This window comes from Prunus dulcis, chromosome 1 (genome assembly GCF_902201215.1).
Source record: "Prunus dulcis chromosome 1, ALMONDv2, whole genome shotgun sequence".
Taxonomy (NCBI): Eukaryota; Viridiplantae; Streptophyta; class Magnoliopsida; order Rosales; family Rosaceae; genus Prunus; species Prunus dulcis.
In genome coordinates this window covers 23,584,918-23,601,088 of record NC_047650.1, presented here as the reverse complement: position 1 = coordinate 23,601,088, position 16,171 = coordinate 23,584,918, and the positions used below count along the sequence as shown (strand labels likewise).

Genomic DNA, 16,171 nt, shown 5'->3' with positions numbered 1-16,171 from the left:
AAAGTCTATCTCATAAAAGGAATTCTCAACAATTTCATATGCTTTTTGTATAATTAAGAAAACAGAATAATTTATGAAGTAACCATAAGCTTTTAACTCAAATCAAGGCAGAGAGACACGTCACACAGCCAAATCAGACTCCCTATAATTAATTATTTGATGAAGGCTCGAAGCCAAGTTTTCATTTCTTGGCGTAAAGAAAGCTCGAACCTCCAACGTTGGGCTGCTCCTGCTGCGGTCTCTTTTGACTTGATTTTGACTTTGACTTTGTTGTTTGGGCCTGGTATTATCTTTGGTGGGCTTTAGGAGACCTCGGCCCTTATCTTTTTATGGTGCAATTTTTCTTTTTCTTTTCATAAATAATTTTATGTTTTAACTTTAATTATGTCTCTTGCAAATATGTGATAAAATGCAATTATTATTTATTTATTTACCGAAGAAAACACCGTCCTTTCCTTTCTTTACATTTTCATTCCTTTTTCTTTTTTAATTATTTAATTTAGTTTTTGGTCTTTCGTTTGAAAAGAGGGTAAAAAGACTTGAGACTTTGAGAGTGTCCAGTAATCAGACGTCTCGTATTGGTCCGATCAAATAAAATTTGGGGGCCGACCATCTTCCCAAGTTCGCCATTGTCATCGTTTTCATTTCATTTCATTTCGACCCAAAAACACACCAAACTCAAACTTTCTATCTCTCTCTCTGTAACCCTAATTGCTCGCCATAAGTTGCAGACAAACAGACGATTATCAATCTTCTTGAGTTTCGCTTTGGCTGGCATCGGCAATGAGATTAGGGTTTCTGCAGCGGTGATGCCTCGTTTACCAGCCGTCACAGTCGTGGTACAAGCCTGATTAGCTGATTGATAACTTAGGGTTTCAGATTCGAAAATATGTCAGGGACTTCGAGGGGCCAAGTTACCATTACGCTTGGGCGTGGTGGCCAGGTATCTAATCCACTATACCTCATTAAGCTTGCAATATGATCTTTCATTGCTTCCTTATGCAACTTATCCAATTTCTCATTTTCTTTATTATATGTATGTGTATGTACAACTTTTTCTTTGGGATTCATAAAACTGAGTAAGTCTACATTTTTCGTTAGCGAAAAGAAAGAAACTAAAGCAACATGAATTGAAGGAATTGAATTTTCAACATTTACTTGTATTTACTCAATTATATCAGCAACTGCTAGGAAGGTTAGGTTTTTCCCTGTTTTTGGTGTCCATGAAAGTGCAATGACTTGTATCACCATTTGACAGGTAGTGAAGAGGGCAGTTTCCGGGTCTGATGGTTCTTTATCTGATTCTCTGCCTGCAGCTGGGACCAAGCGGTCTGTTAGAGATAGGTTAGGAGGTAATGTAGATGGTGCCTTCTCGCATGGAAGCCTACACAACAGCAACAAACGGTATGCCCTTCATTACTTTTCAAGTTCTATTATTATTGTTTTTAGAAAGATATTGTTGCTTTGAATGTTTCCATATCTGACTCAGAGCTTCTCCTGGTGCCTTTTATAATTCCTTGTAAATTATACTATTGATACAAAATTAAATAACATGGATATTGAGTTACATTGAAATATTGGTATAAGTCGCAGGCAATATGTATGACTGTCGGCAATGGATCTAGAATGTTTTGATGTCAATATTGTTTTTACATCCTATGAGCATAGAAGTCCCCCGCCAAAGTCAAATTTATGGTCTTATTTTACCTTGCAGCCAGCGAGGAGATTATGGTGTGTCAAGTTTGAACTCCAATGGTTTTGATGGTAATAAGCTTACTCCAGAGCAATTGTAATATCGCTGCATTACTTCATTACTGTAATTCCTGAATTAATTTCCAATTTCTAACCTCTCTGCCTTTAAATCACCAAGATGCGCGCATTGGTAAAGGTGACCTCCGATTTAAACTCATGCAAAAGAATGCGTTTAGACGAGCTCAGAGTGATGATGATCAGAGGCATGGGGACCTTCGTGAGAAGCTTTCAAAGGCAGTTCAGCGACCTTCCACTGGCCTTGACCCACGGCAGCGCTTGCCCGAACTAAAGGAGACTGGTGCCATGGCTCGAATCCCTTCTACGAGAAGTGCAGATGATTTGCCGCATGTGGACTCGTTGAGAAATTCTTATTCCCCTTGGACACTGGACCATTTAAGACGAAGATCCCCAGATAGAGTTATAGTCACTTCTAGGGGCCGCTCCCCCCAGAGGACTGAAGAATTGCAGAGAAGGCCATTAAACAGGGCATTTGATGATGTCAGATCGGTTCCATATATGAGCAAAGATGTTCTAGATGCTACAAGGCCCGCAAATGCTGCTCCTTTCATGTCTAATCCTCCATTGCCTCCTGGATCTGTGAAGCCTGTGGCCCCACCTCCACCCCATTTGAGCCAACTTCCTCCACTGAGCAGCATTGTACAGAAAAGTTCATACGTGGTACATGCTACTTGCCTTTTGCTATTGGCTTTTATCTTTTGGTGTATTGAGTTAAAACTCAAGTGCAGCTTGTTTTGTGGATAGCTAATTGGTGGTTACTGCTTCATATTTTGTTAATGGGATTTGCTTCTATTATATATCCAGATAAGCTTTGTGCTTGTAGCTGTATGTCCATGAAGAAACTCATTAAACTTGTTTATGCTTATAGGTCCAATTTATGTTTTCATGTATGCTAATCTTACTAGCTGAGCTGACTAGGCATTCTTGAAAGTTTGAAAATTGAAGTAGGATGGCACTTGAGTTTTACATAGATTGTCAGCATCAAGCTTTTCCCCCACATCCTACAATTAGAACCATCTCTTTCTTTCATGTTGGAACTGTGCCCTGTCTGCATGATGAAGAAAACAGTAGGCCTGTGTCTTGGAGATACAAGGAAATTAAGTACTTTACTATGGTTGTATCTGGAAGTTTTTTAAGCTCTGTAATTATAATTACCCAAGTGTTGGCCACGTATCAAATTACGTATTCTTGTCTCTCTACCTCAAAATGGTATTCTGCAATAGAACATGTATAATTTGACATAGTTCACCATTGGATTAATAGCCATCCCAGTTATGGGTCCTATTACTAACTTTTGTCCTAGTCATTTGTTTGTTTCAACTTTCATTTATTAATATTAGCTAGTTATAACCATAATGAAGTGGTGGAATAATAAGTTCCCAACTTTTCTTTTTTAAATTTTAGTAATTTACTTCAATCTGCTGATTTTTTTGTTTTTCTCCCCTTTTCTGGGATTTATTGTTTGTAGGGTGATGAACAACAGACTGTAGATGGCTTGCTACAGACGCTGGGGTTGGGAAAATATGCCATCATTTTTAAGGCAGAGGAAGTATGTTGCTTATTATCTTTGTTTTTACTATTTTAATGTCCTTGGTTATTCATTAGGTTACGTTAAGTAATAAAAGGAAGAACAAATTGTGATAGTGCTACAAGTTGCTTTAGTGGCGTATAACCATACTTAGCGGAGGCATTATTTTATAACTATGTAAGAGGTCATTTGGTTGTAAGAATCCAACATTAGGAATGTGAGCATTATATCTAAGTCTATTAGTGAAAAATCATGTGCTTATTGAATAATATGTGAAACCGTTTAGCTTTTATCAGACACACTCATATAGCTAACTTTGGAGTTTTGGTGGGCTTATAAGCTTGCTGTGGACAAGTAATTGTTTTGCTACCTTTTCTCTGATTCAGCTTATAATTGATATATCTGATCTTACACAGATTGATATGACTGCATTGAAGCAGATGGGAGAAAATGATCTCAAAGAGCTGGGAATACCTATGGTATTTACATTTTCCCCTTTTTCTGTTCTTTTCCTTCTAATTTGCGTTATCAATGCGGTCCATCTTGGTGTTTTATGGTTGTGTTGCTTAATCCTGCATAATTAGTCATGAAGTTTTGCGTGTTACTGGTGGTGAATGTACTATAAGTTTAAGTTGTCATATTTTGCCCTTATGGAGATTGATTTTGTTGCAGGGACCAAGGAAGAAGATTCTTCTTGCTTTCTTGCCCCGTTCCAAGCGGCCACCGGCAATACGTTGAAAGTCAAGATATCTTAGGGACCATCAGTTACTTTTCTATGATTGAAAGCTCATATTAGAAAGCGTTTTTTTTTTTTTTTTTTACATGAAATGATTCCGATGTACTTGCTCTCAATTAGGGTTATAAAGCGGCCCTTCAACCAGTTGTCACATTTTAAATCTAAGATGTAAACGTTGTTGGTTTTACGGTAATTGATGGCACCAGAAAATTTTGGGATGTAGAATACCCTGTTCTTTTCTTTTTATTTTCCCCCTTTTGAACTGGAAAATGTTAATTGCCTTTCATATATGAGCACGAAGAACATTTTATGCTTAAAATTTTGTAAAAGCAAAATGGTCATACTGTAGCGTTTTAATCCTTAATGTCCACCCTACCCCTTCGGCTGAGTGCTGAAGGTGAGATATGATATGAGAAAAGGAAGATAAAATAAAAGGCTTTCAAATTTTAGTTTCCTCCAAAGTCACATTATTAAATTAAGTAGACTTTCTTTCTGCCGAGAAAGTAAGCAAGTAGTTGTTACACCTACGCTCACAAAATAATGTGTCCTATTTTTGGGCACAGTCGGCTCATCCACCAAGAAGCTTCTTTGGGAAGAATAATGTTTTCAAGAGACTTGAAAGCATTAATTATTGAAATCTCAACAATTTTCTAAGGTTTTTAGCTCTCTTTCCATAAACATTGGATGTTGATTCTTAGCATTCCACCCGATATACACATTAAATTTGAATTAGATGACTTACGCGGTAATTTGACAAATAATAGAGTTCTACATTTCATTTGACATGTCAAATTAAAATATTATTTTATTTGTTATTACATAATATGTTTATTGATTTATTACTTTCTAGGCACATTAATTGAAAATAAATAATGAATAACATCACAAAGTCAAATAGGCAAAAGTACCCGCATGAAAGAGAAATGTTATTCCATGTAGGATTTAACATTTTGGTCGAAATGAGTCTTAGCTATTTTTTCAACATGTTAAAAGTGCCACGTTGGAGTTAACTTCTCCCTTAGAGATGCTCTTAGTTGTTTTAAAAAGGCATACACTCTCTCTTTAGCCTCTTGCACTTCACTTAGAGCATCTCCAAGGGAGATATCAAATGTTAAATTTGAATTTGAGAGCTTATGTGGCAATTTGACACTTTAGAAAAAATTTAACTCCACCCGAAATGCCAAATGCCAAATTATTTTATTATATTTCAAAAAGCAAATGGGGCCCATATGACGCATAAAGTTTTAAAAGAGAATAAATAATAGTGGGGTCCATGACTAAAAAAATATTAAAAATGACAGGACCCGACCCAATTTCCACTTTGGAATTCGAGCCAAGTCCTGTGCGTGTCCGACACCTGGCGAATGTCGGGCACAAGGGACCTTTTTATCCTTCTTATGTCAACTTCTCTTTAAAATTCCTTTAGACTTCTGCCGAAAATTCGGCAGAGTCTCCCCTGTATTTTGACCAATCCCAAAACTTTTCACCTGTTAAACATTCAACAAATCCACACCAACTGCCAGAATAGGATAAACCAATATTTGCCAGTTTCAGTTTTTCCACTAAAACTCGATATCAGAGCAATTTTCTAAAGTTCACGGGGTTTTCAGGGATTTTTCTACAAACTCTACCTGACTTTGAAGCGCGGAGGCTATGAGTGGCCCGGTGGTGGATCCTGTGCACTTCTACGACCTGGGGGCGAAAAACAAGTTTTAAACTGTGAGTGGACAAAATAAAATTCTTAAAAACAAGCCAGAATATAATACCCCCGTTTTGAAATAACTAAGGATATATATATATATATATAGATATCGATAATTTAACTATATTTCAATATAAGAAATTCTATAAGCATGAATCAGTATGCTGATGAATAAACTTACATAATCGATCAAATATATAAAGACATCACTGCCTGGAGAAATCAAAGAACTAGTATAACCGAATAAAGATATAAAGATATAAATGTGCAAATACTAAGAAACCGATATAAAATAACTGAAAGTCATCCTTGAATAAAAGAAAACTCAAAATCCTTTGAAAATACCACCTATTTGTACCCCTGTCATATCCGTCAATTCCCTGGCAGGTCTCGGGCGCCACGCAGTCTACCCGAGCCGCAAACTGGCGAAATCAGGGGACTATGATCAGCCTGTCCCGCCGGCAGATTCCTCAATGACACCAAGTCAGCTCGAGTCGCTCTGGCAGGATGCAGGGGACCGTAGTCAGCCTGATCCGCAATCCTGGCAGGTCTCGGGGACACAGAGTCAGCCGAGCCGCAATCCTGGCAGGTCTCGGGACACCAAGTCTGCCGAGCCGCAAATCCTGGCACTCACGGTCCGAGCGTCCCCGAAACTCGTGAGGCAAAGTCAAGTGCACTGACATAAACTGAAATCGGACTGGATGTCCGTAGACATCGGTCCAACTGTGGGTAATCACCAAAGAAAATGGGTACGAGGTGGGTTTAAAATAAATTCCTTTAGAAAAAGAAAATCTGATTAATAACTGAAATCTCAAATTGTGCTGCTATTTCAACTGATTCCAATCTCAAACTCTGTTTCTATAACTGGTAAATAAGCAGCACAGATTTATAAAACTATTACTGTACTAATCATGTTCGAAACCACAATAAGGTTTACTCAAGATCAAATAAAGAAATTTATTCAAATAAACTCATTTATAAAACTCATTTAGATAAAATCTATATAAAATCACTTATGAAATCTTACTTATAGAAATCCTCTATATAACATATTTATATAAAATAATTTATGAAAGGAAGTCCACTCACTGATGGTCCGAGCTAGTTGGACCTCTTGAAGTTCTCTTCTGTGTCCTGTCGGGCTCCTGGTGCCTGATTACCCATAAAGATTAAATTAATAAATTGTTGAATAAAAAGAATTTCAACTAAACACCCTGCCCCCGGCTCCTAAAAATACGTGCGTCTCATTCCCAGTTAATCTTATGCCCACGTTAGCCCTCTCAGACACTTGGACCAGTTTTGGAAGGTCCGACGCTTAACTAAGCGATAAACTGCCAGATAGGCCGACCCGGGACCCCGTGGGTCCCCGACCTCGGACCCCGTGGGTCCCCGACCTCCAATGGCCAATCTGGGCTTCCCTGAAGGTTCCTTACAGAGAGGGAACCATGTTCTGCGAGTTTGGTCCAAAACGGACGGTCGGATTGGCCAAAATCGCGTTATCGCTTAAAATCCAAACCCTAGCCCCAGGGCTCGCGATTCCGGAGTATCCGGGACTCCGATTCGCAATCCGTCGAATCCTACACGATCCTGACATCGTGTAGACCAACATATCCAAAATTCAGGGCGATCCGACGATTTAACGACACTGCACCCACGGATCGCATGATATGGAAAATTCGTTCGGGGCTCAAACGGACTCCGATTCGGGTCTACTCCATGTCTACGAACTCATTTCGCCGCGCTCCACGCAATGGCGTAAGCAGAATTCCCAAATTCTTTCTCGATTAAAAAGTTAAATTTTCCCCCATTAAAATATGCGAGGGCAAATTGGTCTTTTTTGCTAAAAGATATTTTCCTTACTTTTTAGATATTTTGTTTTGGGTTCGTACAAAAAACATATTTGACATTAAGCTATTTGATATGTTATTTTTGACACATCTCTTCCAGCCTTCAAATTCATGTAGATTTGACTACTCGGTTGGAGCAACTTTAACCTTTAATTTTTGCCATTTCATGTCTATGTGACAATTTGACATATCAGTTGGAGATGCTCTTATAAGTGCATAAAAAGTTATCAAATATTCAGTTTGAAGAGCATATTGCTAAAACGGGAGTTCCAAATTCAACCATTTGACCCATCTTATCACCCTACCGCTTAAGGTAAACCAGTTCTCTGGTTGGATTTTTTGTTCTAAACATCCCGAATCTACATGAACTTCAATCTACATTCAAAGTTCTGTTTTGCTTCTATTATGTATCCTAGATATAATAAACTTTTCCCCTATATATAAATATTGTAACTACACACTAGGTCAATTGATAAATATGTTTATTTGGTTTTGTTCTCTGCCCTCTCTGTATACAAAATTCAATCAACATCTTTTTTTTTTTTTTTTTCCTTTCTCTCATCTCCAACACCATCGCTCAACCTTCATTTCGTACTTGGCTCAATCAAGCCACTTTTTGCACTAGAGGTAAATCATTCGGTTGATTACTGTGAGTGCTTTAAAGAGAAACGCAAGCCCTGCAACTATATGATATCGATTTACATGTAAGAGCTAATTATATCAGTAAGGCTTATACCATGTATGCTTGTCATTAAATTTCTCGTGAGCATGTATCAAGTGAGACAATTTATTTACCTTATCCTTTTTTGTCTTGTGATTGGGTTTTGGTGTGTACTCAACACATTCATTCCCTTATATGTCTCGACTATAAATGTGGGTATGTGTTGTATTCCTGTCATTATTGCCTTCTTGATAAGGAAAAAAATTAATAAAGATATAAAGGAAAATGGATTGGTTGTTGAAGTTTAACGTGAAGGAAATGTTGCAGTTCAAGCTACACTTGAAGAGACTATCCTACAACAAATTATTTGAACAATCTTCTCACCCTCCAGCTTGAGGTAAACCAGTTCTCTGCTTGGATTTTCATTCTGAACCTCTCGAATATGCAGGAACTTCAATGTGTCTTCAATGTTCTGTTTTGCTTCTATTATGGATCCTAGATATAATAAACTTTTCCCCTAGATGTAAACATTGTAACAAAAAGATATAAAATAAAAAATAAAAAAGGCTTGATCGGGTCTGTAGGCCTAGCCCACTTGATGTGTCCGATCCATGACCTATGATATTCATGAGGCATTTAATTACACAAATAGATCATTTATAACTTTTACAAGTCCAATGCCTCACTCACTCCCAACTGAGTGTCCCTTCAATTCTCTCCCTTACTCTCATAAAACGGCTCATTCGAGCTTGTAACCTCGCCGGCTCAGCTCCGAGTTCTCAGTATCAAGCTGAACTGCCTCTCAGGCCTCATTCCCTACCTCTCTAACTCCACTCTCCAACTTCTATTCCTCTCTTACAACAACTTACATGGCAAATTTTCCTTCTCCGTAACCTTGATTTTCAACCTTTACCTTCTTAATATGTCTTAAAACAACTTATCCGACGAGATTCCATCGACGATCAACCATTTGAACAACCTTCCCATTCTCTGGCTTGAGGTAAATAGGTTCTCTAATTGGATTTCAATTTACAAACCTCATAATTCTTCAGGAACTTCAATATATCTTCAATGTTCTGTTTTTCATATATTATGGATCGCAGGTATTAATAAAAAAATTTCCTCTGAACATTAAATTTGATTATCATTAGTGTTAGTAATCATATGTCTCCCTTATTTATTTCAAACGCGATGCCCAAAATGAAAAAGAAAAAGAACACACGGCACGTACCGATCAATCTATCTCAATCACTTTTCTCCCTCACTCTCCCCACATGGGTCGTTTGATGTCATAACATTGCTAGCTCATCTCCAAGTTCTTAGTCTCTAGCGGAACCACCTCTCATGCCCTATTATTGACCTCTCCAACCTCACTGTTATCTCAATTACATAAACCTTAAAACCCTCGACTTTTCTCCCTCAACAATGGCAACACTCAACTTCTCTCACTTAACAATGGCAATACCCACTGTATTATTGCTCTTAACTCTTGTTCATGCCTCTCCTCATCATCAAACCCAGATTTGGAGCCTTTACTTGTATGCAAATCAAGGGCAGACAAATCCAAGAGGCTCACCAATTGTTATAAGAGCACCGACTTTTGCAGCTAGTTCGGAGCTTTGTAAAACCAAAACCACTGGGTTCGGAGCCTCAATTGGAAAGATCTCAGTCTACACTAGTTTTTCGAGCCTCTAACATTGCTGGATAACCTTTGGGTTTTCAATCTTAAGGGGAACCACTTCTCAAGGCCAATTCCCAACCTTTCAAATCTCACAAAACTCCAAATCATTTTCCTCTCCCACAACTAGTTATTCAACAACTTTCCCTTCACCATAACAAAACTTTTCAATCCTCACCGACTCGATCTGTCCTACGATAAGTTCTCGGGCAAGATTCTGTGGAGGCTCAATCACTTGACCAATTTGCTCACTCTTTAGCTCGACGTTAACCGTTTCTCTAATTCCATTTCCTTCATGAGGTTTCCCAATCTAAAAGTGTTCAATGTCTCGTCTAATCTATTGAGAGGCAAAGTACCCAATTCTTTGTTGGGTTTCCCAGAATCATGCTTCACCCAAAACAGCTGTCTGTTTAAAGAACTGCGATTCAAACATTTGTCCTGCCCTCAACAATCGAGAAAGAAAGGAGTCTACCATGTCCATTGTCTTCAACCTCATTGGGGTTGTTATCATTTTTTTGGCTAGTATTATACTATTACATCTTCATGAATATATGTACCAGATTGAGGTAGGAAACATCAAGAACAGATAAGTGACATTTTTTGGTAGTTTAATCATTAGAAAAAAAAAATTTAATTGATGTAATAATTATTACATTTTTGGCTTAATAGACATATAAGTTTTTTGGTTCTTATGGTTATAAGAACTTATGCGAAGGAAAGTAATTGTCAATCCTTATGAAAATTTTATGACTCAATAGACATATCAAGTATTTTGGTTCTTACGTTTATTAGAACGTATGTGAAGGAAAGTAAATTATTTTACTAGTTTTCTTGAAATGTTAAAATAAAATTAGCACTTATTAACTAAAATTCAAAAACATATTTGTAACAAAAGATAAATAAAAAAAGGCCCGATCATCCTAACCCATATAGGCCTAGTAAATGACCTTTGATATTCATGAAGCATTTAATTTGATTAATGCCCACATCAATACCTCATTTACAAGTTTTACAAACTCAATACCTCACTCACTCACCTCTTAGTGACATCTTTTGGAAGTTTAATCATTAGAGAGAAAAAAAAATCATTGATGTCATGGTTATTACAATTTATATGGAGGAAAAAAATTGTAAATGCTTACCAAATTTTTATGACTCAACAAACATATAATTTTTTTTTTTATTCTTATGGTTATTAAAACTTATGCGGAGGAAAGTAATTGTAGATACTTATGAAATTTTTATGACTCTAGACATATCAAGCATTTTGGTTCTTAAGATTATTAAAACTTATGTGGAAGAAAGTAATTATCTGATTAGCTAAAAACAAAAAACTTATTTGTAACAAAAGATTTAAAAAAATTTAGGAAAAAAACATGGTCCGACCACGACCGGGCACAGCGAGCCCATATAGGCCCGGTAAATGACTTTTGATATTCATGAACCATTTAATTTGATTAATGCCCACACCAATACCTCATTTACAAGTTTTACAAGCTCAATATCTCACTCACTCACCTCTAAGTGACCCTTCACTTCTCTCCCTCACTCTCCCAATATGGGTCGTTCGAGGTCATAACCTCGCTCGCTCATCTCCAAGTTCTCCGTCTGTAGCGGAACCACCTATCATGCCTCATTATTGACCTCTCCAACCTCATTGCTATCTCAATCACATAAAATCTAAAACTCTTGACTTTTCTCCCTCAACAATGGCAATACTCAACTTCTCTCCGTCAACAATGGCAATACCTACTTTATTATTGCTCTTAATTCTTGTTAATGCGTTTCTTCATCATCAAACCCAGATTTAGAGCCATTACTTGCATTCAAATCAAGGGCAGACACATCTAAGAGGCTCACCAATTTGAGTAGGAGCACTGACTTTTGCAGCTATTAAGGAGTTTTGTAAAACCGAAACCCCCAGGTCTGGAGCCTCAATTGGAATGATCTCAGTCTACACGACTCTTTTGAGCCTCTACCGTTGCTGGATAACCTTTGGATTCTCAATCTTAAGAGGAACAACTTCTTAGGGCCAATTCCCAACCTTTCTAACTTCACAAGACTCCAAATCATTTTTCTCTCCCACAACTAGTTATTCGGCGACTTTCCTTACATCATAACAAAACTTTTCAATCCTCATCGATTTGATTTGTCCTACAACAAGTTTTCGGGTAAGATTCCTTGAAGGCTCAATCATTTGACCAATCTGCTCACTCTTCAGCTCGACGTTAACCGTTTCTCTAATTACATTTCTTTCCCGAGGTTTCCCAATCTGAAGGTGTTCAATGTCTCGTCCAACTTACTGACTGGCAAAGTACCCAATTCTTTGTTGGATTTTCCAAAATCGTGCTTCACCCAAAACAGCTGCCTGTCTGAAAAACTGCGATTCAAGCATTGTCTTGCCCTCAACAATCGAGAAAGAGATGAGTCTACCATGTTCATAGTCTTTAACCTTATTGAGGTTGCTATCCTTTTTTGGCTAGTATTATACTATTACATCTTCATGAATATATGCACCAGATTGCGGTAAGCAACATCAAGAATAGATGAGCGAATCTTTTGGTAGTTTAATCATTAGAAAGAAAAAAATAATAATTGATGTAATAGTTATTACAACTTATGTGGAGCAAAGAAATGTTTACCGAATTTTTTTTGACTCAATTGACATATAAGTTTTTTAGTTCTTATAGTTATTAGAACATATGTGGAGGAAAGTAATTGTCAATCCTTATGAAAATTTTATGAATCAATAGACATATCAAACATTTTTGTTATTATGTTTATTAGAACGTATGTGGAGAAAAGTAATTATCTTACTAGTTTTCCTGAAATGTTAAAATAAAATTAGCACTTATTAACTAAAAACCAAAAACATATTTGTAACGAAAGATGAAAAAAAAAATTAGGAAAAAAAAGGCCCGACCAAGATCGAGCCCGGTAAACCCATATAGGCCCAGTAAATGACCTTTGATATTCATGAAGCATTTAATTTGATTAATGCTTGTACCAATACGTCATTTACAAGTTTTGCAAGCTCAATACCTCACTTACTCACCTATTAGTGACATCTTTTGGCAGTTTAATCATTAGAAAGAAAAAAAATTGTTATAGGAGCTCTATTGTTCAACTTTAACTACTCACTAGATCAAATGATATATATATTCTCTATGTACAAAATTTAATCAACTTCTTTTATTTTTTTTCTCTCATCTCCATCATTATCGCTCAACCTTTACTTGTATTTAAATCAAGGACATACACATCCAACAGGTTTATCAATTGTTATAGGAGCACCAACTTTTGCCGCTGGTTTGGAGTTTTGTAAAACCAAAACCACCGGGTCTGGAGCCTCAATTAGGAAGATCTCAGTCTACACGACTCTTTTGAGCCTCTAACATTGTTGGATAACCTTTGAGTTTTCAATCTTAAGGGGAACTACTTCTTAGGGCAATTTCCCAACTCTTCTAACCTCACAAGACTCCAAATTATTTTCCTCTCCCACAACTAGTTATTCGGCTACTTTCCCTTCACCATAACAAAATTTTTTAGTCATCACCAACTCAATTTGTCATACAACAAGTTCTCGGGCGAGATTCCGTGGAGGTTAATCATTTGACCAATATGCTCACTCTTTAGCTCAACGTTAACTGTTTCTCTTGTTCCATTTCATTCCTGAGGCTTCCCAGTCTGAAGGTGTTCAATGTCACGTCTAACTTATGGACCAGCAAAGTACCCAATTCTTTGTTGAGTTTTCCAGAATCTTGCTTCACCCAAAATAGTTGTCAATCTAAAGAACTGCAATTCAAGCATTAATCCTGCGCTCAACAAACGGTAAAGAGAGAAGTCTACTATGTCCATAGTCTCCAACCTCATTGGGGTTGTTATCATTTTTTGTTGTTGCTAATATTATATTATTACATGTTCAGGAATATATGCACCAGATTGCGTTAGGAAACATGAAGAACGGATGAGTGACATCTTTTGGTAGTTTAATCATAAGGCTTTGAGTTTTCAATCTTAAGGGGAACTACTTCTTAGGGCCATTTCCCAACTCTTCTAATCTCACAAGACTCCAAATTATTTTCCTCTCCCACAACTAGTTATTCGGCTACTTTCCCTTCACCATAACAAAATTTTTTAATCATCACCGACACAATTTGTCATACAACAAGTTCTCGTGCGAGATTCCGTGGAGGATCAATCATTTGACCAATATGCTCACTCTTTAGCTCAACGTTAACCGTTTCTCTTGTTCCATTTCATTCCTGAGGCTTCCCAGTCTGAAGGTGTTCAATGTCACGTCTAACTTATGGACCAGCAAAGTACCCAATTCTTTGTTGAGTTTCCCAGAATCTTGCTTCACCCAAAATAGTTGTCTGTCTGAAGAACTGCGATTCAAGCATTAATCATGTGCTCAACAAACGGTAAAGAGAGGAGTCTACTATGTCCATAGTCTCCAACCTCATTGGGGTTGTTATCATTTTTTTGTTGTTGCTAATATTATATTATTACATGTTCAGGAATATATGCACCATATTGCATTAGGCAACATGAAGAACGGATGAGTGACATCTTTTGGTAGTTTAATCATTAAAAAGAAAAAAAATTAATTGGTGTAATGGTTATTACAACTTATATAGAGGAAAGAAATTGTAAATATTTACCAAATTTTTTTTGACTCAATAGACATATAAGTTTTTTTGTTCTTATGGTTATTAGAACATATGCGAAGGAAAGTAATTGTCAATGCTTATGAAAATTTTATGACTCAATAGACATATCAAACATTTTGGTTATCATGTTTATTAAAACATATGTGAAGAAAAGTAATTATCTTACTAAATTTCCTGAAATGTTAAAATAAAATAAGCACTTATTAGCTAAAAACCAAAAACATATTTTTAACAAAAGATGAAAAAAAAAAAAAAAAAACCCAACAACGATTGAGCCCGGCATACCCATATAGACCCGATAAATAACCTTTGATATTAATGAAGCATTTAATTTGATTAATACCCACAACAATACCTCATTTACAAGTTTTACAAGCTGAATGCCTCACTTACTCACCTCTAAGTGACCCTTCACTTCTCTCCCTCACTCTCCCCACACAGGTCGTTAGAGGTCATAACCTCGCTCGCTTATCTCCAAGTTTTCAGTCTCTCATGGAACCACCTCTCACGCCCCATTATTGACCTCTACAACCTCAGTTCTATCTTAATCACATAAATCATAAAACCCTCGATTTTTCTCCCTCAACAATGGCAATACTCGACTTCTCTCCCTTAACAATGGCAATACTCACTATATTATTGCTCTAAACTCTTGTTCATACCTCTTCAATCTCACTACTCTCCAACTCATCATCATCTTCTACGACAACTTTTCCCGCAACTTTACCGTCTCCATAAGCTCTATTGTTCAACTTTAACTACTCACTAGGTCAAATGATATATATATTCTCTATATACAAAATTTAATCAACTTCTTTTATTTTTTTTCTCTGATCTCCATCATCATCGCTCAACCTTTACTTGTATTCAAATCAAGGACATACACATCCAAGAGGCTCATCAATTGTTATAGGAGCCCCAAAACCAAAACCACCGGGTCTGGAGCCCCAATTGGGAAAATCTCAGTCTACACGACTCTTTTGAGTCTCTAACATTGTTGGATAACCTTTGGGTTTTCAATCTTATGGGGAACTACTTCTTAAGGCCATTTCCCAACCCTTCTAACCTCACAAGACTCCAAATTATTTTCCTCTCCCACAACTAGTTATTCGGCTACTTTCCCTCACCATAACAAAATTTTTTAATCCTCACCGACTCAATTTGTCCTACAACAAGTTATCGGGCGAGATTCCGTGGAGGCTCAATCATTTGACCAATATGCTTAGCTCGACGTTAACTGTTTCTCTTGTTCCATTTCCTTCATGAGGCTACTCAGTCTGAAGATGTTCAATGTCTCGTCTAACTTACAAACCAGCAAAGTACCCAATTCTTTGTCAAGTTTCCCAAAATCTTGTTTCACCTAAGATAGTTGTCTGTCTAAAGAACTGCGATTCAAGCATTGGTCATGTGCTCGACAAACGGTAAAGAGAGGAGTCTACTATGTCCATAGTCTTCAACCTCATTGGGTTTGTTATCATTTTTTTTTTGCTAGTATTATACTATTACATGTTAAGGAATATATGCTTCAGATTGCGATAGGCAACATGAATAACCGATGAGTGACATCTTTTGGTAG

General features: G+C 37.0%; 1 protein-coding gene across 1 annotated transcript; it reads left to right on the top strand.

Annotated features, from left to right (window-relative positions):
* The first annotated feature begins 445 nt into the window (after window positions 1-445).
* Window positions 446-4,320, top strand: LOC117615967. Its single transcript, XM_034345158.1, has 7 exons — window positions 446-943; window positions 1,259-1,404; window positions 1,715-1,764; window positions 1,871-2,430; window positions 3,239-3,319; window positions 3,715-3,777; window positions 3,971-4,320. The coding sequence occupies exons 1-7, from the start codon at window positions 890-892 to the stop codon at window positions 4,034-4,036; spliced, it is 1,020 nt and encodes a 339-aa protein (XP_034201049.1). The 5' UTR covers window positions 446-889; the 3' UTR covers window positions 4,037-4,320.
* The last annotated feature ends 11,851 nt before the right edge of the window (window positions 4,321-16,171 follow it).

Bases quoted from the DNA above. Each gene is read 5' to 3' on its own strand.
- LOC117615967 (XM_034345158.1), top strand. From the start codon at position 890: ATGTCAGGGACTTCGAGGGGCCAAGTTACCATTACGCTTGGGCGTGGT. The intron at 2,431-3,238 runs GTACATGCTACT...TATTGTTTGTAG, and splicing joins TACAGAAAAGTTCATACGTG to GGTGATGAACAACAGACTGT. The intron at 3,320-3,714 runs GTATGTTGCTTA...GATCTTACACAG, and splicing joins TCATTTTTAAGGCAGAGGAA to ATTGATATGACTGCATTGAA.